This window comes from Orbicella franksi, chromosome 8 (assembly GCF_964199315.1).
Source record: "Orbicella franksi chromosome 8, jaOrbFran1.1, whole genome shotgun sequence".
Lineage (NCBI taxonomy): Eukaryota > Metazoa > Cnidaria > Anthozoa > Scleractinia > Merulinidae > Orbicella > Orbicella franksi.
This window is the reverse complement of record NC_138152.1, coordinates 5,913,909-5,937,160: the sequence shown is the minus strand read 5'-3', so window position 1 is coordinate 5,937,160 and position 23,252 is coordinate 5,913,909. Positions and strand designations below refer to the sequence as shown.

General features: G+C 39.9%; 4 protein-coding genes across 6 annotated transcripts; 2 read left to right on the top strand and 2 right to left on the bottom strand.

The window, feature by feature from the left end:
* Window positions 1-422: 422 nt before the first annotated feature.
* On the bottom strand, window positions 423-5,095 carry LOC145495806 (uncharacterized). The gene has a single exon (XM_081475390.1). The coding sequence runs from the start codon at window positions 3,205-3,207 to the stop codon at window positions 1,966-1,968; it is 1,242 nt and encodes a 413-aa protein (XP_081331516.1). The 5' UTR covers window positions 3,208-5,095; the 3' UTR covers window positions 423-1,965.
* Window positions 5,096-5,138: 43 nt separating this feature from the next.
* LOC145495960 (mitochondrial import inner membrane translocase subunit Tim29-like) lies at window positions 5,139-6,142 on the bottom strand. The gene has a single exon (XM_081475554.1). It carries the CDS (start codon window positions 6,140-6,142, stop codon window positions 5,549-5,551), a length of 594 nt encoding a protein of 197 aa, XP_081331680.1. The 3' UTR covers window positions 5,139-5,548.
* A 71-nt stretch (window positions 6,143-6,213) lies between these two features.
* Window positions 6,214-13,073, top strand: LOC145495423 (translation machinery-associated protein 16-like). The gene is made up of 7 exons (XM_081475035.1): window positions 6,214-6,296; window positions 6,476-6,582; window positions 7,900-7,937; window positions 8,831-8,918; window positions 10,153-10,301; window positions 11,653-11,695; window positions 12,409-13,073. The coding sequence occupies exons 1-7, from the start codon at window positions 6,294-6,296 to the stop codon at window positions 12,551-12,553; spliced, it is 573 nt and encodes a 190-aa protein (XP_081331161.1). The 5' UTR covers window positions 6,214-6,293; the 3' UTR covers window positions 12,554-13,073.
* Window positions 13,074-13,399: 326 nt separating this feature from the next.
* Window positions 13,400-23,239, top strand: LOC145494421 (vitamin K-dependent gamma-carboxylase-like). Of its 3 annotated transcripts, XM_081473889.1 has the most exons (10): window positions 13,400-14,236; window positions 14,349-14,371; window positions 15,806-16,001; window positions 16,561-16,879; window positions 17,431-17,509; window positions 18,137-18,718; window positions 19,451-19,582; window positions 20,451-20,859; window positions 21,419-21,604; window positions 22,281-23,239. In XM_081473889.1, exons 1-10 carry the CDS (start codon window positions 14,233-14,235, stop codon window positions 22,631-22,633), a joined length of 2,283 nt encoding a protein of 760 aa, XP_081330015.1. In that variant the 5' UTR covers window positions 13,400-14,232; the 3' UTR covers window positions 22,634-23,239. The 3 variants fall into 3 exon arrangements, with proteins under 3 accessions (XP_081330015.1, XP_081330016.1, XP_081330017.1); XM_081473890.1 differs by lacking the exon at window positions 14,349-14,371 and having other exon boundaries at window positions 13,402-14,236; XM_081473891.1 differs by lacking the exons at window positions 13,400-14,236; window positions 14,349-14,371 and adding an exon at window positions 14,555-15,035.
* The last annotated feature ends 13 nt before the right edge of the window (window positions 23,240-23,252 follow it).

Here is a 23,252-nt window from a genome sequence, read left to right as displayed (position 1 = left end):
AATCCCCCCTGGTTGGGATGTTAGTCCATCGCAGGGCTACCCCCAGCGCTACTCATATATACACCTGGGTGGAGATAGGCACTGTGAGAGGGGTGTCTTGCTTCAGAACACAACACAATGCTCCCGGCCGAGGGCCTGTTTCTCGAAAGCCCCGGAAACTTTTCAGGCCCGCAAAGCCATTTTTACCGGTTAATCGGTATTTAAAGAAAGAGAGGTGTATACGCCTGAAACTTCTTGTATGAAGAGAACCTCTGTTCATAATAAGAATTTGTGAATAAAACAGCTCTGTAATCATAAGGTTGGAGATTTTGCTACGGCTTTCCGGACGCGAAAACATTTCGGGACTTTCGAGAAACGGCCCCCAGGACTCGAACCCGGGCCGCTCGTTCCGGAGTCGAGCACACTAACCATGAGGCCACCATTCACAACTGAATACCCTCTTTTTCGACCTTTCATCAAAACATGAAGATAGTTGTGATGTATTTGGCTTGGAAAAATGGGCGGCTTTCGGACAAAGAATTTTGATCGTACTAGGGGTGGTGATAATCACCCCTCCCCCACGAATCAATGACAAGCTCCTGCTAAAACCAAAGCACGTCATTTTTCCACCACTGAACTTTGCTTTAATTACGTAGAGAAAGCACTATGCTACGAACGACTCCAAACATTTGAAGAGCTTGTTCTGAGCGATTACATGCAGAGACTTATTTCCAGTTCTTTGGATGTGAATGATTTCAAAAAACTGAGGTATCAGCTTTCAACAACTGCAAGAACGTTCTGGTGCTAAAAGCGTAACGACCCGTAGAGTCAAGTCTTTAAAACCCGTGTTACACCGCAGGGAACCCAAGCTAATTTCTAATTTCTGGCAATATTGTCTTAATTAGGTTCTAGTGAATCAAATATGTATATATGATTATTAATTTTCCCCTGTACATAGTTCTTATTCTTTTGTTAATATCTTTCGTGTTTGTAAAATTTTATATTTTGTGTATAGTAGGTCCACATCAGCCCTTCGGCTGCCAAATCCCCTCTACAACCTACTTATCAAATAAAGTTTACTTACTTATTTACTACTTACTAAGCTCGGAAAAGTGAACGTCCGTGTTTCCTGTTTAACTGATGTTACAGTCGAAATGTCCGGATTTGTATGGGAACTAAAGTGGTTTTAATCCTAAGCTTAACAGATAGGAACGAGTGTTGAACAAAGTGAAGCTATCTCGCTTCAGGCGAGTGTTTTTTTTGTTTTTGGGAGGTTTTTAGGCCGATGTACAAACCATTTTGGTGAGTTTTAGTTCAGTCCACTGCTTGAAAGAAAATCAGAGGGACTAAACACCACCTAAATTGCCAGCAATCGACCTAGAAGCCCCACAAGAAACAAAGAACCACACACCTTAAGAGGGGTAGATTTATTTTTGTTCAATATTTATTCATATTTCTTCAGGCCTAAGGCTGATCAAGAACAGTCAAGAGAATAGAACCGCGAATTCCCATACAAATCCTTCTTTTTTGACTCTTGCGTATCACGGGCCAACTTAGGAACCCCATGCACATATGGTGATCGATTTTGATTCGATAACCTCGGTGTTTTAGAGAAACAAATGCTAATCACTAAGAAGATAATCGTATCAAAAATAAAAGCAGCCGAATAGAGCGATAAACTAATCCCGGCATAGTAAATATAACTCCGCAGTTATTCCGGAAAAAATATAACAAGATTTTTCAGAAAAGACATACTTCTCAACATGATAATTTTTAATCTGATTGCAAAGTGAAGTCTAAACAGCTATACCACGGTGACATTATCACTTGCAGAAACAGGCGTCCTATACATAGCAAGCAACAATTTCCTTTTGGCGAATGAAAATAACATTGGGTTTTCAAGGCATTTCCGTTTACAAAAATATGTTTAAGAAGATTAGTTAGTCACGAGAAAAGGTCATATTCACAATGTCATTCGGCTCCGCTTTAGTACAAAGCGTTTGTTACAACGGACGCGAACCCGAACAAGGAATCATTTCTATAACTCGCAGCTGCGAAATTATCTCTGTCATTTTCCCAGACAGTCTGAACTGTAGCAAACATTCCTTCGTCCCTTACAGAGCCAATGTATGCCTGACACACAACTTTACATTGGACTTTTTCAGTTTCCTTCATTGACGCCACAAGAGTTTTCAAAATTTTGCAGATGCTTTTACAAACACGATCACACGTCTCGCGCTTATACTCAGTCATGGCCAACATGTGCGCTCGTAACACTTGCTTGATCAGGTCATGTATTTTAACATCGTCTTCCTTAAAGAACGCTTGTTCCGGTACTGGCTTTGTTTGTGATTCTTTACCACTTACAGTCGAGGTTTCTTCCTTTCCTTTCTTCTCTTCGTTTTCAATGGTAGTTGTTATTTGTTGGTTTGGTGGAAGTTGCGGGTCAGTGTTTCTTCTCTTCCGTTCTTTTTCGTTTGAATGCTGCGAAGGTTTAAACATTGTCTGCAGTGATAATTTTCGCGTCTTCTTAGTTTCCTTGGGCTCGCAAGTAGCTTCTTGCTTGTTGGTTCCTGTTGATTGGTTTCCAGTGAAAATTCCATGCAAAGATAACGGTGAAATTCTTTTGGTGATACTAAGTTTCCTTCTTCTCTCTGACGGCGGAGGAGGCTTCGGTTCATCGTTTTCCTCACTAGCCCCATTTCCACTAAAACTTGGCGCGTTAAATGTAAGAAAATCAGAAATGATTTTCTTAGATTTCTTTATCGCTGTCTTTCGGCCATCTTCTTCATCGGCATCGTTCGTTTTTTCGGAATTCCGCGGCGTCGATCCGGCATTGAACGAAGACGTCCTCGCTGTCTTTCGGTTTCCTGTCGGAGTGTTGGTTAATTCACTCTCATCAACAGTTTCCAGAGTAACCATGGAACTACAAGCTGAAATTTCGGAAACGGTATCGTCATTATCGTCGGTGAAGACGTTGCCGGATTTCATGTTTTTCGTTAACATATCTCGCAAAGAACTGTCCAGCTCAGGAGAATCAACACTGGGTAGATTCCTTAAGTCTAGTACAAGCGGCTTCGACTCAAATCCAGGACCAGAAGCGAAAGCTAACGCTGGAGATGCATGCACATTGTTGTTAGTTGCATGAAAAACACTTGTTTCGTTGCTGTAATATGGAGAAATTTTCATTACTGGTACTTTAACAGTGATCTGGCGTTGCAAGCTCATCTTCAGTCGAGTTTATCTCGAAACAACAGTGACTAATTAGCCTGGGCGGCTATATCATGTTCCCCACCGAAAGAACGTGCATCAATGTAGACGTGTTGTCAGCAGATGAACCTTGTGGAAGGTTAAGTGAATAGAAGAAAATGTAAACTTATTCATGACATGCCGTTCTCGCACCTATGATCACAGTGTGAGATCAGCCAAAGATATAACATTGAATACAGGCTTAACAGTTGAAACTGAAATAACATGAAAAGTTCGAACCTTTTAAGCTCGCATCTTGCGAAAGTCAGGATCACTTTTCAAAATGTCAAGTATTGCTTTCTCTGTGATGATTTTTCGAAACTGCGCATATTTTTTTCCTTTTTAACGGTTCTCAATAGACTTTCAAACTGTTTTAGGAATTACCCCAGGGCAACAATTTACTAGCGCTATGTCACTGACAACAGGACAATGGATGGGCAGCCATGTCAATTGATTTTTCATTATCTTATCTCGTCAAGCCAATATGTGTTGTCACATCTGATATTTCATTTTAAAATCTGGATCTGAAATCTCTGTCTTTAGGTCTACGAGGACGTAAGAAATTTATCAGTGCAATTCGAAACTGGCCTTAAAATCGAATAATGGTGCTAATTTTTGAACAAAACGTTTATGGTGTTTACAAAACGCCTGGAGCAAATTCAGTGGATGTTTCAAGGTTAAAAGCGACAGGGGTTTAGCGGCATTTTAATGATATTTGTTTGATCCCGGGCCATATATGGGTCTGTAGTTCGCCATTACGTTTCCGTTCACCAACAGCAGTCAGTTTTAATCAGTCTTGATTATCTGCTAAAATGGTGCCAAAAGATCGAAAACCCCTTTCTTGAAATTCACTCAACCCTTAAATTCAAGAAACGGCACAAAGGTTCTCTTTTGTACCCCACAAAACGTTTTCAATACCCTTCATATTTTGAAAGATTGTTTGTGATAGTATGCAAAGACTTTCTGTTACGATAGATTGTCAGCCACAAGGCGTATCTAGAAACATGTATTATCTAAGTAGGCGTGCTGTTTGCTCGTCTTCCGGTTCACGCTGATTGGGAGATCATATTTAATAAGTTTCACGGTGACCCTAGATATCCACCTCACAGAACAGGAAAACCACTGAAATTCGAAATTTAATTATTTTATCTTTGTGAAGTTAGATTCATAAAAAGTGGTTAATTACTTTAGCATATGAGAACTAGGCCAGACCGCCAGTTGTAAATCTAAGGTAACAGATAAAAAGGCAGCAAGAAATCGAGACCAATTTTCACGCTTCTTCGCACTGTCTCGTTCTTTGTTGAGTGTGTTTAAACATTTCCGGAGGGGAAAAAAAAAAAACAAAAACAAAAAAACACACATACAACCGCAAGCCCCCGCGTTCGGGCATGAGAGGTTAACTGGTGCTGCTTTGAGGGCTGGGGGGTGGAAGAGTGGGAACAGGTAGGGTGCAACTCAGTTGTGAACGTGTTTAAAACACGAAATGGCGAGATGACGGAATGGGATACGGTTAACCCATTCTTACTAACTGAGAGCAAATCACTTTCAAGTCAGTGATATTTAGGTTAAGCTGAGCATGATTTAGGCTAACCTGGAGCACTATTTAGGATAACCGTGGTGACATTTCATCATTTCATCTTTTAAACACGCCCTTCAGTTGTCGATACTGTTACCACCGTGGTCACATGACCATAACTGTCATTACTAGAAGGGGCAATGCCAACACAGTACATAACAATGTTTACAGCAAATCAACATTTATCCCTCAAACTCATTTTCAGCCTATGTTTTTACTGGTCAGAAGCTACGGTAGGCAACAAACACACAGCTTCGTTAGGAGGGGCATGCCCCAGCTATCTCCCCTCTTGTAGCCCAAGTATCAAGCTTTTTTACTGTGGGGGGGGGGGGGGGACAAATAGGAAGCTTTTTTCTTTCCATCTCCTCTCCCCCCTGCCACCTTCTAGCCCCCAGGGAGGGAGGGGAGGGTGGACTCCCATATACAAAGGCTTATTGCAAATTTTGAAAAGGACCTCTACAGGAGCCCATCACTGACGACTAAGAGGTACCAAGATACTGGTTTGTGGGTATGACAAATATTTTTTTCATCCCCAAGAGGAACCAATTAAACTAAAACAACATTAACTGACACTAACTTCTTTCAGCTCAATACCCTAAAAGGTACCGCCTGCAATAATAACAATAGCCTGCAAGTGAGTAGGGTGATTTCAATTTTGAGACTGCCTCAATTCAATTACAATTTTTATTCAAGGAGCTTCTGTCTTGGAAAATCAAAGTCAGGCACTAGTTAATTGTTTCCCATTTACTGTGTGTCCGGTGGATAGTCAGCCAGCTCAGCTTCATTGACGTCATAGTCTATCATGGCCTTCTCCAGGAAGTACCAGTGTCCCAGAATTCCAACGTCAATCACTCGCTGCGGGAAAGACTGCCACCTAGGCTGCACGTATTCACAGTGTTTCTCGTACAAATCACAACTGGGTCCAAACTCGGAAACCCACACAAGTGTCAAGATTCCAAAACTTTGAATCCTTATTCGTTCCTGATTACGATATTTCAATAGTTTCTGCACGTAATTGTCCGACGAGGGATTCCTTATCAGATGGCTCAACTGTAGCAGTTCATTAGAGCATTCCAAAACAGCGTCTTCGTACGAGTGCGCGTCAGAATTTTCGTGGTAAAGGTAGTACAGTCCAAGCAGCACACCTAATGTTGTCGCTGAACGTAGTGGCTTCCCTTTTGCATACAGATAAGAATCCTTAAACACAGCCTTGTAATCGACGAACACATTGTAAGCTGACCTCCCAAGTTTTCTCTGCTTCAGGTTTTCAAACTGAGGAAGAAACATGTTATTTATCCGGTTTACATTTCTAAACGCACTCCTCAACCGGGCCGCCATTTTGTTTTGTTCCGGGTAGTACGCATAATCACCAACTAGACATCAGATGACCATTAGCAGGCTCACAAAGATTCTCACGTGGAAAGATTCCTCAACAAACAACAAGTACAATCAATGTTTTTTCGTTGTTTACGTTCTTTCCAAGCTAAAAATGGTACGTATTTGCATCTTAACCTTGTTGGAATTTAAGAATCATTTGACTTCAATAGCGTGATTGTGTTTGATTGAATACGGATACGGTTTTCGAGTACAGCTGACATACATGCAGCTAACCTCATGTTTTCCAGAGAAACTCCAGTAATGTGGTCTCATATTCAATGTTCTTCTTGGCAGCCAAAAGAAGGAAAGTCAAAAGTACATTGCAAGAAAGTTGTACACCCTAATTCTAGAAAAGCTACAAAGTTGGCAAGACAAGCACACAGGGATGAAAAACTACAACGGTGAGGACATAGTTCAGTTTGTGCATTTTGATTTATTTCTTACTATTGAAGGACAAATGTATAGATGATGCCGTTATTTATTTTTTTGTTTCCTTACTTACACGTATGTGAAACAAGAAGATTCCATGTTGCTCTGCATCTGTGCAGTAAATTAGAGAGATCACGGATGACTTACAGAAAAAAAAAAAAAACAAGAAAAAACAAGACTAACACCCTCATGTGCATCTGTGCTCCAGTAGATCAGAAAAAAGAACTAATCAAAATGTGGGAATAATTTGACTTATAAAATTTATATAATTCACAAATGAAGAAGCCTAAGCTGTGTATTACACTGTGATAAAACACTACGGGCATTTGAGAACACGAGGGAAATGTAGAAAACACAAGCTGCAGGCACGTGTTTTCTACATTTCTCGAGTGTTCTCAGATGTCCGGAGTGTTTTATCACGGTGTAATACACAGCTTAGGCTCCTTCATTTGCTTTATGATATAGAGGTGATGTGGCGCAAAACAATAAAGCATGCTTTTTCTATGTTTTATACTCTGATAAAACATGGGTTTTTGACCAATCAGAGTGTGCGTAGGGTCCTATCTACAGTATATTACAATTCACCATAAAAGTCTGCATACGAGCCAAGTAGCCCATCAGGCCAGATCTTATCCCAACTTCTGTGGCATGAAGTGACTGGGAGTGTTTCTTCTCCTACCTGGATGGGATACTAGTCCATTGCAGGGTTACCCCCAGTATTTAATTCGCCGGTATCCATTTGTACACCTGGGTGGAGAGAGGCACTGTGAGAGTAACGTGTCTTGCCCAAGAACACAACACAGTGACCCTGGCCAGGGCTGGAACCTGGACCACTCGATCTGGAGACAAGCGCACTAACCATGAGGCCACCGCACCTCCACCATTTTTCACCATGATAGTGACTTATTAGTAGAAGTCAAGGTTATAAGTTATTTAACCAGAAATACCTGTTTGCCTTGAGGAAAAACTGTCTTCACTTTACAAATCCAAATGTCTTGAACACTTCATATCATTTAAGCTTATATTAACCAATCAGATGATAGCCGTAATTCCTATTATTGCAAATTTACTGTTAATAGGGAGTTTATTTTTGATGAGACTATTTAGAACACTTGAGAGTTCTGTCTATCTCACACAGTTCTCCACCACAGCCTTAATTTGTATTTTTTCTCATTCACTGCCTCCTTTGGTGAAACCAGCTGTTGCTAATTGGTTTTGCCACCTCTCCTTTTTCTATAACCTTTTACTCCTCTAAGGTGTTTTTTTAATTGTATTTCATTTATTTGTAGGAAGAAGACTGAGAGAAACTATCTTCTTCAGATTAAAGGTATTTGTCTCAAATATTAATTAAAGGTTTTTAGCCTGAAGTGTAAATGTCCTTACTAATAAACTTGTACATTCACAAATTGGTGTTCGGTTGACAGGCAAGAAAATAACGCATCTCTTTACTGTCCTTGACAGCCACCTCAGCGTTACACGCCTTGTAGGCTACAATCATCTCATATCCAACAAGTGTATGTGGATTGATATTGTTTAAATTGTTCAGTTCCAGAAAATATCCATTCTCCCCCACAGAAGGGATTGGAATTTCCTGTGGGGGGGGGGGGTGGTGGGGGGTTCTGGAAGACCAAAAAATTTAAAGAAATGTATGAAGCTCAATCGAAATTTCCAGAGGGGTGGGGGGGACTTAGAAAAATTCCCTTCCATGGGGGAGGTATGGATATTTTCTGGACCTACACATTATTAAAAACACCCCCAAAATATAGAAAACTAAAACAAAAATAAAAAAAATAAAAACACCCCCAAAAATTATGGGTACACTTACCATATTAGTTTTGTAAACAGGGTATAAATAAACAATGATGTAGTCTTTAATTTTGACGCAAAAATATGCTTGGATATTTGTGCATTGACATTATGTTTGCTTCTCAACACAGATTCTGTTTTGAAAAGCAAGTTTTAGCTGGGGCATATTCAGTCACGTGATGCATTTAGACTAATCGTGCACATGCAAAAATAATAATTTGATGGCTTATAATTGTTCATATTCCATGATGGCTAAGCCAACAAAAATTATTGAGTTTCACTATCCAATGATCCAGCTTTTAATAATAGTTATTTTCCTCTTTTCAAAAACTGATTGCTGGTTTAAACTGAAGGGTATTGTAAGTAGGCTATTTATTCTAGTTAGGCAATCTTTTGTTTTGTTTTGTTTTGCAGTTGGTGAAAAGTTTAGATGGTTTTTTGAGAATGTAGATGAAGAAAAGACACAATACACCAGTTCTGAAGTGTGTACACTTATTGAGAGGTGCTTGTTGTCTTGCATATGAAAGAGGACTTTTTTTACCTGGAACTTTGTTGTTAATACAATAACTGGACCTTGTGTTTTACAATAGACCAATTTTGATATATTAAAATTCAGCCTAAAACAATAGACCTAAGTACGAGGCTCTGGGGAATAAATAAAGAGTTTGTTGGGTTTATTCCCCAGAGCCTCGTTCTGAGGTCTATTGTGTTTGGCTGAATTTTAATATATCGAAATTGGTCTATTGAGAGAGTAATCATGCTTGTAATTTCACTCTCTTACCCAGTTGTTCCATCTCTGAATTCATTCTGTTCAGTCAAGTTTGGCTATAGCTATTAATGTGTCATTACAGTGCATGGCAAATTATGTAGCCTTGTTCCTATACATGTTAGTTAATGCATTTCACATCAGAATCACTGATAAATTTAGGGTAAAGCTATAATTAACATCGTAGAGGAACTACTTCAAGGTGACGCCACTTTCTTTCAGTTCTCTCTCCACTCTCCTTTATCCTTTGCTAGGTCAACCTAGCAGTTTCTCATTTATAGTTTCTTTTTTTGTTCATCTAAATACAGCTCTCATGGTTAGTGTGCTTGACTGGATTGAGTGGTCTGGATTTGAACCCTAGGGCTCGTTTCTCGAAAGCCCTGGAAACTTTTTGGGCCCATAAAGCCATTTTTAGTCCATCTGTATCTAAAAATGGAGAAGTGTATATGCCTGAAACTTCTTGTATGAAGGGAACTTCTCTTCATATTAAGAATATGTGAATAAAACAGCTCTGTAATCGTAAGGTTCGAGATTTTGCTATGGCTTTACGGGCCTGAAAAGTTTCCAGGGCTTTCGAGAAATGGGCCCCTGCCCAGGGATATCATGTTGTGTTCTTCGGCAAGACACTTAACTCTCACAGTGCCTCTCTCAACCCAGGTGTATGAATGGGTACTGGTGAATTTAATGCTGGGGGTAACCCTGCGATGGATTTGCATCCTATCCAGGACATTATGGGCCACATGGCTTTTATGCAGACTTTATCTTTTTGACTTTTTGAATGCAGTTCTTGGCAACAAGTCATTTTCCATTGATATGGCACCCCCAACAACGTGTACTAAGGGATCATTGATGCTGTTTTTAAAATAGCAAGAAAGTCAAAAAACAACAACAGTTTAGTTAAATGCACCTGAAATAACATAGCTGGTTTCCAGAGCTTTAATTAGGATTCATTTTGTTCTCTCTTTGTTAGCTATTTACATCGATTTGATCAGGAGCTTCAACAAATCAATGAACAAAACAGTATTAAAGGACGACAAGGCAGAGCTCATGCGTCAAGAGAAGACACGATAAAAAATGTTATTGAACGAGAAAGAGAGCTTTATAACACCTGTGGAATAGGTAAGCTTTACCTGTACCAGCTACATCTAGTGATGGACTTCCTCTAACATCAGTTATGTAACTTGAGAAACACTTTCTCTTTTCACTTGTCTGCGTGACTGTGGTTCTGACAATTTGTGCAGTCACAAGATTAAACTGGTGTACAGTCAACTTCCGTGAAAACCAAAATCACAAGGATGACTAATTAAAATGTCCATATTACATGTAACAAGGTGACAAGGTGTCAATTAAAAAAAAATCTCTACATGTAAATTCTAATTCCACCAGCATGGAGGACGTGCATGAACACCAGCTAAGGCTGATGTGGCCTCCTCTCTAGGTTCGATTACCAGCCGCTGTTCGGGAAAGGAGCCCGCGCTCCTCCCCCGAACTCTTCTCAGGGAGGAACGTAGACCTGACTCGAGAAAGCGGCGGAAATCGAGCCTACTTCCTCTCTAAATATTGTAATTTAAGGAAAAGAAATGGATCTGGGATTCTTACTAGAGATTTTCCAAGACTCAAACAGTGCATTCTGTGATCTCTTGAACAGCCATAGTTTCACAGACCACTAAGATGGACCACTTCTAAATTTGTCTTTTTACTCATGATAATGATGATGATGATGATCTATTTTTTATTTGTTTTTGTTTTTTTTTTTTTACGCTTTGAATGTAAGAAGAGAGGGAAAAGTTTCAAGAAAGAAAACGTTTTGTTATATGGCAAGATAGTCTTGAGGTCAATCCGGGCGTTCTGATCGTTTCTTCTTAGGCCCGGATTTTGACGTAAGTCGTGTATTTTTAGCTTTCAAAAACCAGAAACGTCAAGACCCGAGTGCCATGTAATAACCCACTACCAACTCACTAACCTAGCTTGCTCAAGCTGCACATTTTACGATAACTGCAGGAATTCTCGCGAGCTCATTGGGTAATTTTCATTGTCAATAAGCGGACAGACAAATGAATGTATAATTTGTGCGATGCATCAACGAGCGAGAGCGGACAATTTGGCAATCTGTAAAAAACAAATCGACGTCAGTTTTTCATGCGTCTGTCCTGTTATTGACGATGAAACTCGCCATAACATTGTCAAAGTAGTCTTGCGGATCCACAGCTATTTTGACAATGTTCTGACGAAATTCATGATCAATAACAGGACAGACGCATGAAAAACTGATGTCAATTTGTCAAGTGGAATATTGGCTCATGGTAATTTTTGTACCGGGTGGACGAGGGTAGCAAGGCCCGTACTGACCTGACGTTGGGGCAATATCCCTCATTACAGTCCTCACGCTCGGCTAGTGAGGGCTTAGTCGTTTTGTGTAACGTATGAAAAGGTTCAGGCTTTTGACAATTTTGATCTTTTTTCATCACAGAACTTCCAGACCTCACATCGGCAAAAACATTAACTCAATTTAGGTAAGAACAGGAGCTCACATGAAGTGGTTTTCTATTGAAATAATCAAACGAAATTACACTGACTAATCACAGCAACCGTTCAACCCTGGTTTGGCGGGATGCGGAATGAGAGTAAAAATTGAGGAGGGATGCGGGAAGATAGAAATTTTAATGGTGGGGTGCGGGATAAACATACTTTAGCGGGAGTGGGATTTGCTTATTTTGACGTGCGGGACGCTTAAAATAAATTGACGGTGGGATGCAGGATGAAAAACAGAAAATGGCATGTTACGCGGAGAACTGCGACTCTAACAAAATCCAGACGGGATCGGCATAAACATTCTAAGTGGGGCGGGTTGGCGGGATTGAGCCAAAAATAGTGGCGGGATACGGGATCGAAGAAGCCTAAGTGGGAACCTCAAATGCAGCTAACCAATCAGAACATAATGAAGAAACTTGCAACTAGCTGGCGAAAAGCGCGGACATTAGTCGACGCGTGGTTTCTGTTAGTTTTGCCCCTGATTGGTTGGGAGAAAGAGCTTGTTTAATCTGATTGGCTGGAACGTGATGAATGACACTCTTGACTGCTTTAAAGTGATTCTAGAAATGCTAGCGACAACTCAGTGTTAAAACTTGCCGAGTAGTAATCTAGAAATGGAAGAAGTTACATCAAAATGGGAAGAAATAATTTATGATGGTGTATTGATTGAGTGGTCTTGTCTTGTTTTTGTTAGGGACTGGAATTGTGATGTTGCCAGCCTCAAGCTTATGAAAATGAGAAAATTCAAATCATCTACTCTTGAAAAGAAACAAGAAACAAATGTTAATGTGGATAATGAAACAATCAGAAAACCTGAAGACGAAAGCATAAAGACTTAAATAAAATATCTTGTACTTGACTTTGCACGTCCAGATGAAACGAGTTGGGGATTACACTATAACTCTCGCACACTTCCTCCTGTGATATTTTTACTGTTTATAAGAATCTTCCCGTGGCGCTAGCTTGTAACTGTCTTTGTTATCGTTGAAATATTTTCACTCTAGCAAGACCAGCTAGAACTTCTATGTTCCTGGTTTTATCGACGACCACTGAGACTTGCATTCACAAACTGAACAAATTGGGCAAACATAAATGGTTTCGACTTAATTCTTTTTTCGTGAACTACACGTTATGCAAGTGATATCGATGGGAACTGACCTGGCGAATACCATCATGGACGAAATCCCCCTCACCATCGCAAAAGTTGACTTTTTAGGGGTCCCCAATTAGCTAATCTATAGCTAAATACACTGACACGTTAATATTCTTTCATTCATTTATTTAAGTGTATTTTGCATTAAAAACAATCGTTCCTGTCCTAGAAATATCCAAGTTTTCGAGCGGCCAAGACTCACTTCCATTGAACTTTCAAGTAATGCGTAAGATTCCTCGGCTGATTATCGAATTTTGAAATCTTTTGAAGTTTGGCACGGCTTGAAAAAAATTTTGGTGGGACGAAAAACACCGTACGCACGTTATTTGTTGGACGGAACTGATGACAAATACTTTTGCAAAATAAACAATTCGCCTGGTGCGTACGGGCCCTAATATTCTCTAAATATTTCTGGTTTTCACGTTTTTCTGAGTTTCACACTGATAATACATTATTTTTTGATAACGCAACCAAAATGTACAGTATTAACGATTTGAATGCAAATTTCACACCTCTAAAAGTCACGAAATCGCTTCGCCCTCGTCAACTATCACGCGAGAGAAACCTGAAAGAATTGAGGAGCCTGTAGTGTTTTTTCGAAACCAAGTCAAAGATTTCAGCTGAAAAAAGTGAGTGTTTACAAAGAGAAAAAAAAGACATCACAAAATCTCCAAAACAAAATTTCATTCACTCCCCCCGGGGAGGGGGGTACTCCCAGAAAAGTTGGGTGGGGGTGTGCGGCCCCCTTCCCAAAACCCTTACCCTATTGATGACCAAAATCTGCGATATTCCCTACCCTATTTATGACCTGACCGTTAAATCAAAACCCTGTTTCGGACCCGCGTTATAATAAGTTCCCCAGTTCAGACCAATGGTAAATTACCATAAACATAAATTGTGGAGGGCTTTTGTTATAAACTGTCTTTTCGATAATGATGAAAAAGTGGCTTCTCCTTAAAAACATACCCATATCAAGGCTAGAGTGCAAAAGCCATACCCTATTTCTGACCAAAATGGCCAAAACAGGCTAAAATCGATACCCTATTTATGACCAAAACGGCTGAAAAAGCATACCCTTTGGGGCCGCACATACCTATGTAGCTCATATAAGGGAGTACCTCCCCCCCCCGCCACCCCCGGGATTCACACACAGAAAAGAACTGAGACTACAATAGCTAAACAAAACAGCTCCTTGTAGTGAATGAGAGGTTTCGCAAAATTTTCCCGTAATACTAAGTGGACGAGAGAAACCTGGAGACTAGTCGTGTCCAGAAGAAAATGGCGGTCTTGTAAATTGGAAATTTTCAAAGTAAAGCTTTTAACCAATCGCTACCATGCCACGATAGTAGTAGTCTAAGCAGATGGATGAGTAAGTACAAAAGAAGTTTCGCAGCTGTACATTGCAGTCAATTATTGTCATTCATTAGGGTGGATTTTGCTTAAAGCGCGCCTGATCTTTTGTCTTGCCTCGCGGGCACCAGCGTTTGGTGTATACAAATCCCAGGTAAGCCTAACCTTACGTTTTTACAGAAACCTTGTAAATTATTTACGGCGAATAACATTAATTCAGTTAAAACGTGCTAGTCTTAACGGAAGAACAGTATGTTTAGGGTTTACTCGATTGACAATAACAATTTTTCGGAAATGTTCGCTGATCTGAAAATACTCTTACGTGTTGGATCGCCAATACGCACAGAATACCGGACTGGTTTTTGCGCGAAAAAGTCAAAATATTGTAAAGCCAGTCACACTTGAAAAGGTCAATTCAATTAGGATTAAAAAATGCTTAAATATTTAATTCATAATTCAAGGAAAGGCTACACGTTCGATACGTCAGAAATCCAGAACTCTCCTCAGCTTAAGCGAATGAAAAATTTTTGACACATTAAATAACTTTAGAAACTTATAGAAGTGTTTACTGGTGAAATGCCATACTTTTCATGATACTCAGAAAGGATAGATACTTAAATTAATTAACCTTGAGTTCACCTATCAAGTAGTGGCAGATTTCAGCCATATCATTGAACTGTTACTCCAACCGTGTATCCAGTTATTTAGTCAGCCACGGACCCCTGGGGCATTCTGTGGAGCTTAGTTCATTTTTGTGTCTAAGAAAGCATTGATTTAATTGTCTCACAGAAATCAAACCATGGGGCTTGTAATACCAGGTTAGTCGTCAACTAAGCTCAAATCTCTGGATCATGTGTACTAAATGCATCGATGGTCGAGTGTCAAACAATACCCTTAGTGTAGTCTAAGCACAAAGCATTTTAAAGGATCACTTTTTAAATCAATTTTAAAAAATCAATTTACTACTCAATCATTTATTAGTATCTAGCAGTTTTACATGTTTACTACTTAGATATTGTAAGTCAGTCATATTTATAGGTTGTACATGATAATGATTTTAATTAATTTCCTTTTTGTGTTTATTGTGAGGGCCATTAGTTTATCAGCTTTGTTACTGTCAAATGTTACCCTCTCCAATAAAGTCTACTTCTACTACATAAAGTCTACTACCCTCGATCAGCACTTAATTGATGCTTGATTGACACTCCATCAACTCTTTAGCTGACACTCGATCAACACTTCATTGACATCTCGGTTGACAGTCGGTCGACAGTTGACTAATTTGCGATTGATGCATATGAGTCAGCTGACACATGTATGAATATTGACCGACTGTTGAGTGGGTGTCAATTGAGTGTCAATTGAGATGTCAATCAAGTGTTGACTGAGTATTGCTCGGGATGTCAATCGAATGCCCATCAAGATGTCGATCACAGATCGATTGAGGGTATCAATCGACACTTGACAGCAGATGCCTTTAGTACATATGATTGAAATCTCTCAGGATTGTGGTGGGGTTGTCTGGGGGAGCAGCTGATTGATGCATTATAACTTAAATTAGGTTTTTTTTCTCTGTAAACTATTTAAGGTGCTAGAGGAACCAAGATCTAAAAGGATTGATCAGCTTGAAGTAGAGTCTGTTAGGATGGGCAAGAAAACCACAATGGAAGAGGAAAAGAAAAGTCAGGCAACCATTACCCAGTCAAGCTTATGGAATAGACTCATGATGTTCATGACATCACCAGCTGATCCATCAAATCTTGCTGCATTGAGAATTATGTTTGGTAAGGTTGTTGAAGTTTATTTCTTTGTCAGTGTACATAGTAGAACCCTGTTGAACTGGTCTCCCATAGGTAAATGAAATCTGGTCACAAGACTGGTGTTAATCATAGTAGGGCAGGCATAGATCTAGGATAAATGGTGACTGATTTCTGAAACAATGAAGGGCAAAGGCGCAAGTTTTTTTTAGAGGGGTCTGGAGCCATACTCCCCAGGAAATGTTTTGAAAGTTAATAGAGTTATTCTGAGTTTCTGAGTTATTCTGGAGAATCTGACCAATTTCTGTAAACATGGCGGAAACTGGTATGGGGCTGCCTCTGTCCAGAATATTCCATGCTAATTATCTAAGACATGAAAAGATGTTAAAATAGCTCACAATCAGCTGTTTTCTCAGCCCAGTATCTCTTAAAAGTTTGTTGAAACAATAATTATCCTCTGGCTGCTACTTGGTGGTGTTTACAACAGGTAAAGGTATCACTAGAGCTTTGTGGCATAAACTAACTTTTAGTATTTATACAGGTTTAAATAAACACATTGCTTCATCCTGAATTTTATATTTATCAGGATTACTCATGATGATCGACATTCCTCAAGAGCGCAGTATGCTGTACATTGATAAACATTTTGGCGAGGACACTTGTCACTTTCCACTGTTTAACTTTATTCAGCCTCTGTCGGTGGACTGGATGCATGTCCTCTACCTAGTAATGTTTCTTGGAGCATGTGGGATTTTTCTTGGATTTATGTTTCGTTTAAGCTGTCTGTCATTCATGGTCACATACTGGTACATCTTTCTGTTGGAGAAGGCACGGTGGAACAACCATTCATACTTATATGGACTGTCTTCAGTGATGCTTCTCATGAGTGATGCCAATCGCTACTGGTGAGTCAAGCCTTTCTTCATTTAATTATCAAAATACTTTTTTCCAGGGTTCAAGACAATAAGCTACTGGCTTACCTGCCTAGGCAAGTCTCAATCCTTATGGGAGAGTACAGTGTCGAAATTGTGGTTACTGGATGCATTAAGGTCACATGCCCACATTTCAATATCCTTGGATTCCCACAAGCATATATAACTGTAGTTTGGTCAGGAGGACATTAAACTAGCAAAAACTGAGATGTGCATTGCTTACAAGTTTGATTTGTAAACTTTAGTTTCTTAAACTGATATCAAAGTATTCATTAACTTTTTAATTTGTCACTTGCGTCATGTTTCATAATCATGACGGCAATGGTATCAAGGTGATGCATAGCCAACACGCCTTCCTTTCACTTATTTTCACGAATGATTATGTTAAAGCACTTATTACTCAGCCAAATCTCTTACTAGTGTCACCCTTTACAAGTGGAATGGGTTTCAGGTTCACATGAAAAATGGTATTAATAATAATTGCGTATTAATTCCTAGTGATAGAATTTTGTTTTCTTTTGAAGGTCGTTGGATGGAGTATTGAACCCTGAAATAAAGAATGCACATGTACCGAAGTGGAACTATGTTTTGTTACGTTTTCAGGTATACTTAAGTACTATTTAGGGTTTATAGAGTTTGTTATCTTGCAAAGTATGGTTGGAATTTTTGCCGTTTCTTTCAGAATATAGGTGGCTCGCAATGCTGTCTTATATGCCTGGGTATGTCTTGGTTCAATTTTTTCAACAATCTCCTTTAATTTTTTTTTCAAACCAGTTTTTTTCACTTTTTTTGACATGCACACCACCCACCCTTCATCAGTCCTTAACCCTTTCCTACCCCCCTCAGTTTCTAACCCGACCTTACCCCCACCAGGATCCCATATCAACCCCGCTACATTTATCATACTACTCCCAGATTCCCCCTTCCCTTAAGCTGGTTTGAAAAAATTTAAAGCAGAGGTAAAAGTGGAACCACAACAAGTACAAGCTCTGTCCATTCCCTGGTGGAAAATATTTCAAGAATACTTCATCTGGCCCGAACAAAAGCTCAGTCAGTCGTTTTCTTATTGAAAGAACCCCTTTAATACGACAACCCTGTTAATATGGCCAGTTTTTTGTGGCCTATTGGTGACTGGATTAATGGGCTTCCACTGTAGTTAATAATTTTTTGCTTGTTGAATTGGCGGTGGAATGGAGTAATTCTGAATTGAACTTTCTCTGTCTTTGCTAGATTTTCCTGGTGTATTTCTATGCCGGCATAAAGAAGCTTGACATGGATTGGATGACTGGATACTCCATGAGTGGCCTGTCCCGTCAGTGGGTCTTTGATCCATTCCGCCCTTTTCTAGATGATGAAAAAATTGACCTCTTCCTTGTCCATATTGGGGGTTTATGTTTTGACCTATTAGAGGGTTTTCTTCTCATCTTTGACAAGACACGGCCCATTGGAATTTTCTTTGGTGCCATGTTCCACGGCATGAACTCCCAGATGTTTCACATTGGAATGTTCCCATATGCTATGCTGGCCACGTTACCTCTGTTTTGTGCTTACAACTGGCCCAAGAAGTTATTTGCATGCATGCCAAACTGCATCAGTAAGATGTTACCTTCGCAAGAGGAACCTCAAGCAAGCATTCACTGTGTGTACCCAGAGTCTGTTAATGATCAGAAAAAGGATCAAGACCACAGCAAAAAAACAAAAACCTCAAACAAATGCCAAACACCAACAGCTAGTCACAAGGCTTCTGTGTTCATTGTTCTTGTTTACATTGGGTGTCAGCTCTTCCTTCCATACTCACACTTTATCACTAAGGTACAGCAACTCATTATGTACACACATTTAGTGATATTATAATCTTTTGAAAATTGTAAGTTCTATTCTAGAATGTTTTAAACACATTGGAAAGTTGAAAAATTGTAAAACTCTGCTCAGAAAAGTCCCTACATCACACATGCAAAATCGCTCTAAAAAACAAGCTTTGTGGGAGTATATACAGGTGTGATGTATTTCTTCGGATTATAGGTCCCAATTTGAGAGATTCAATCTATTTAATATTTTGTTTCTTATGATTTTGTTCAGAGATCCAAATATTGATTGACCAAACCCATTTTAAACTGCAAAATTCCCCCTCCAGAAAATAAGAAATAATTAGCCATGATAAAATTCTGTTTATGACCTGCATCTGGTTAGAAACCATCTCAAAATGCTTATGGATAGGCTCAGGGGTTATGACCATCAGTGACTGTATTGAAATTGACACTAAACGTTGAGATATTGCCCCTTTAAAACAGTCTGAGATGGTATAGACCAAACTAATCTTTGGGTTGTCACACAATGTCACTTACACTGTAACCACATAACACTCATTATTTGAAAATAGAGTTATGGATGAGAATCTGCACTGAATTGTGTCTGGACTTTTCAGCACAATATTCCCTCCACTGACTCAAATGCAGCATTCACTATTACACAATGGAGACAACACATGGTTATAAAGATCTGTTGATGTTAATACTTGTCATATGGTCTGTGTTATGATTCTAGGGTTACAATGCTTGGACCCAAGGCCTGTATGGCTACTCATGGGACATGATGGTACATTCTTGGAGCACTCAACATGTGCGGGTCAAAGTAGTGGATCGAGCATCTGGAGAGGTCACTTACATCAGACCTACGGTAAGAGTTACATCAGTTTTGTAGAGTATTTATTAAGTGTCACAGGGATCACAAACAGAATTAGCCAAGATTACTGTTGCACATTGTTTCCATTCAGCAATCCCTCACCAAAACGCCCTTTCGTTTCTATTCATGATCAGCTGCTGCGTTGGGTGTGCCTTTTCTTTGGAGAGACACTTGACTCTCACAGTGCTTCTCTCTGTGCAAATGTATTTGAATGGGTCCTGGAGAATTGTTGGGGTAGTTTGACAGAATCCTGAAGGGTGGTGAGGGGGAGCTAGATGAAGTAAGTGCTAGCACTGTGCTGGCACTGATGACCCATATGGCTTCTCCAATCCAAACTTTTAACTTAACCAGAGGGTGTTCATAGGGTGTGTTGCTTTGGGATGATCCTGAGCAGGATTTGAACATGATTCAAGATCTCTCATATCATGGTGCATCAAAGGAACCGACAAATCCTTCAGAGGTATCTTATTGGTTCCCTTAGAGTGGTTGTCATTTGAATGTCGAAAAGTAATTGGTTTTGCATCAACTACGCTACACGATCGGCTTAAAGAACTGGCGCCACTTTTTCATCCAATCAGAAGTAAACACTCACTCGCTTTTCTCCGCGCTTCGCGTCAGCTACATGTATCTACTTCAAGTTTTGATTGGGTCACTGCATTGTCTATGTCCTTTGTGATTGGCTAGAGTGATTACTTTGGTTTTGGTTTTATGACACTCAATTGAAAACTGCTCTAGTGCAACCTGATCTTGAATCATAACTCCTGATCCGGATCTTCCCAAAGCAATGCACTAACAATGCTCTTAGTGAGGATGGAAACTTTATAGATACATTGCTAAGTGAACATATATGACGTTTTGTTAGGCATTTTTAAGGGAGGGCCGTCAGTCGCGTTGGAATTCGCACCCGGACATGACCAAACAATACATGAGTTGCATGGCTGAGAAACTCAAAGCTCACCCGGATCTCAACATCACTGATCCTGCCATTTACCTGGATGTGTGGCGCTCCATGAACAGGCGTTTCCAACAGCGAATGGTAGATCCTAACGTGGACATGGTCACGGCTCCCTGGTCGCCATTTAAACAGACACCTTGGATTCAACCTTTGCTGACAGAGCTGTCCCCGTGGCGCGAGAAAATGGTCCAAATGAGGAAGGACCTGAAAGAGAAGTCCAACTTTAGTTCCATCACATTTGTGGCTGATTTTCCGGGGCTTTTCTTGGAAAACTTTGTGGCTGAAGAACTTAACGCATCTTTGACCTTGTTACACGGTAAAGTGACATAAAAAGCTTTTCTTGATAAATGCCTGTTTGGTTAATTAAATTTTACAGATGAATAGATTATTGAGCGCCTAATTGATGGAACAGGTACACACTGAGTGAAGAGTGTTCGATGCCAAAACCGAACAATGCTGGGAATTCGCCCCTCTTTCTTTCCATTTTCATGCCAAGGAATACTTACTAGCGCAATACACTGAGAGAATCGAAAAATTTTATGGTTTTATCTATAAAAGCAAACCTTTTAAGACCAGGAGGCATAGCCAGGTTATTAACGGGCGAAACGTCAGCTCCACTTACTCGCTACGGCGTTTATGTACCTTTGTCCTATTCAAGTGTTTCGCTTGCCCTTCGACGCAGCCCAACAGTTTCTTGAGAAACTGATGGCTTCGTTTATGCGTTATGATAGGCTTGCCTTTTTCCCTCATTCGCCTCAACCATCGTGCGTGTTCCGAAGGCTCCCTACCATACCTCGGCTACCTCCCTGCCTTGGCTATGACATGTGAACAGAGATAGAAACAGAAACATAACTCAACTGTGTATTTTACTTTAGGTCAAGTGAAGGTGGAGTTTAACAACGCGAACCACACTGTAGAGGTAGGTCAAGAGATTTCCATTCCATCTAATGACACGCACCTGGTGTACACAGTGTCTGACACGCCTTCATGTTGGATGTACGTGTTCTTTAACGTCACCCAATGGAACAACGAGACCATCAGAAACTGGATTCTGCATCCGGGTAAGTACCCACCTCCCCCGCCCCCCCCCCCCCCCCCCTCGGGAGAAAGGTATTCAACAACATATTGAACGGGAGGCTTCAACCCGAGGTACAAACCCTCACCTCGTTTGTACACCAGTTTTGACAGGAAAAGTAAGTCTTTGTTATATCCGCATATCCATGGAAGAGTGAAATCATTTCACATCTCACAGTAGAAACACTGTATCCCTTGGGTGACGTGCATCTGCTCGAGATGTTTTTAAAGGCACTTGTTTTAAAATCACAGTTTTTCATTGCCTATTTAGTACTTCAGCTAGTTATATCCCTACCCTTTTGTAGAAGTCCAACCTGAAAAAGGCGCTTTTCGGTCGGGAGCTCCCCGTAAAGTCCATTGTAGGGAGCGCACCTCTGCAGGGGTGGTAGGTTCTAAGCTTGAATGACAGTAAAATTTTTCTTTCTTACAGGGTAATCTTTTGTGACGTCATTTAATTGTAAATTTGATTGATTGGTTAATTGATTGATAACTTTTTTATACACGGTAAAAGTAACTTACTAACTTATTTATACACGGTAACAAAATTAAGATTTTATAATCGATTTGAAAACGGCTAAGGATAAATCCTGTAGGAAATAATTTATTGTATGTAAATCAAAACGTAGTTTGTAATAAATTTTCTTGTTCCTTTCCTTTTAACAGAAACGTACCCTTTGAGTCAGGAAAAAATGTCTCGCCAAAACCGAACCGCTTTAGAAAATGTTCAGTTATTCGCTTTGGAGAAGTACTTCATATTTCGTCAGACTTTTGTCAACACATATTACGCGCTGACCCATTTGATTCTTGGGATTGAACAACCATACGAAGACGAGGAGGATGATGGGAATTCCGCAGAGCAGGAGACTGGTGACGAAGCAAATCAGAGAGCGGATGATGTAGATACCTCACCGAGTGACGACCCAGGTCACTTGCAAGGAAGTGGGGAAACACGTGATCAAGAAACTGACCAAGAGGCTAATCCACAAGTAAAAGAGCGCGAAAAACAAGAACTGTGAAACGTTCGTGCTCGTTGCCTGTCGCGAAATCTAACCGAGGGACCGACCGATTAACTGAACTTAGCAAACGCTGAAATTAAAATGTTCGTTGTTTTCTCGTTGAACTTAAAATCATTAAAGCGTTTAATAGCTATACGGTAAAATTTAAAACAAAAAATAACAAAAAACAGAAAATGGAGCGGTTTTCACTTGAGTGTCGAAAAGTAATTGGTTTTACATCGCTACCTTAAACGATTGATTAAAAAAAAATCACGCTCCTCTTTCATCTAATCAGAAGTAAAACAGAAAACAATTGTGACTCCTCGCATACGTTTTCCCGCGCTTCGCACTCAACATTCGATTGGTTCACTTGATAGTAAGTCCATTGTGATTGGCCGGAGTGATTTCGTTGGTTTTCGTTTTAAGCACTCGATTGAAACTGCTCTAAAGAAACAGGTTAATAGAGAGGGAAAGAATGAAGTTTACGGCGACTGTCACAAATAACTTTTCGTCGTCTTTCTGGAGTGGTTTGAAAACTAAAGTGAGGCTATCTGCATTTACAGTGAAGAGATTTTTCCTATTTTATGTTAGAATGTCAGAATCATTCAAGGGTTAGGGGAGAATAGGACACAACCCGAGG

Bases quoted from the DNA above. Each gene is read 5' to 3' on its own strand.
- LOC145495806 (XM_081475390.1), bottom strand. From the start codon at position 3,207: ATGAGCTTGCAACGCCAGATCACTGTTAAAGTACCAGTAATGAAAATT.
- LOC145495960 (XM_081475554.1), bottom strand. From the start codon at position 6,142: ATGGCGGCCCGGTTGAGGAGTGCGTTTAGAAATGTAAACCGGATAAAT.
- LOC145494421 (XM_081473889.1), top strand. The intron at 18,719-19,450 runs GTACAGCAACTC...TTATGATTCTAG, and splicing joins ACTCACACTTTATCACTAAG to GGTTACAATGCTTGGACCCA. The intron at 20,860-21,418 runs GTAAAGTGACAT...ATTTTACTTTAG, and splicing joins ATCTTTGACCTTGTTACACG to GTCAAGTGAAGGTGGAGTTT.
- LOC145495423 (XM_081475035.1), top strand. The intron at 6,583-7,899 runs GTGAGGACATAG...ATTTATTTGTAG, and splicing joins AGGGATGAAAAACTACAACG to GAAGAAGACTGAGAGAAACT. The intron at 8,919-10,152 runs GTGCTTGTTGTC...TCTCTTTGTTAG, and splicing joins GTGTGTACACTTATTGAGAG to CTATTTACATCGATTTGATC.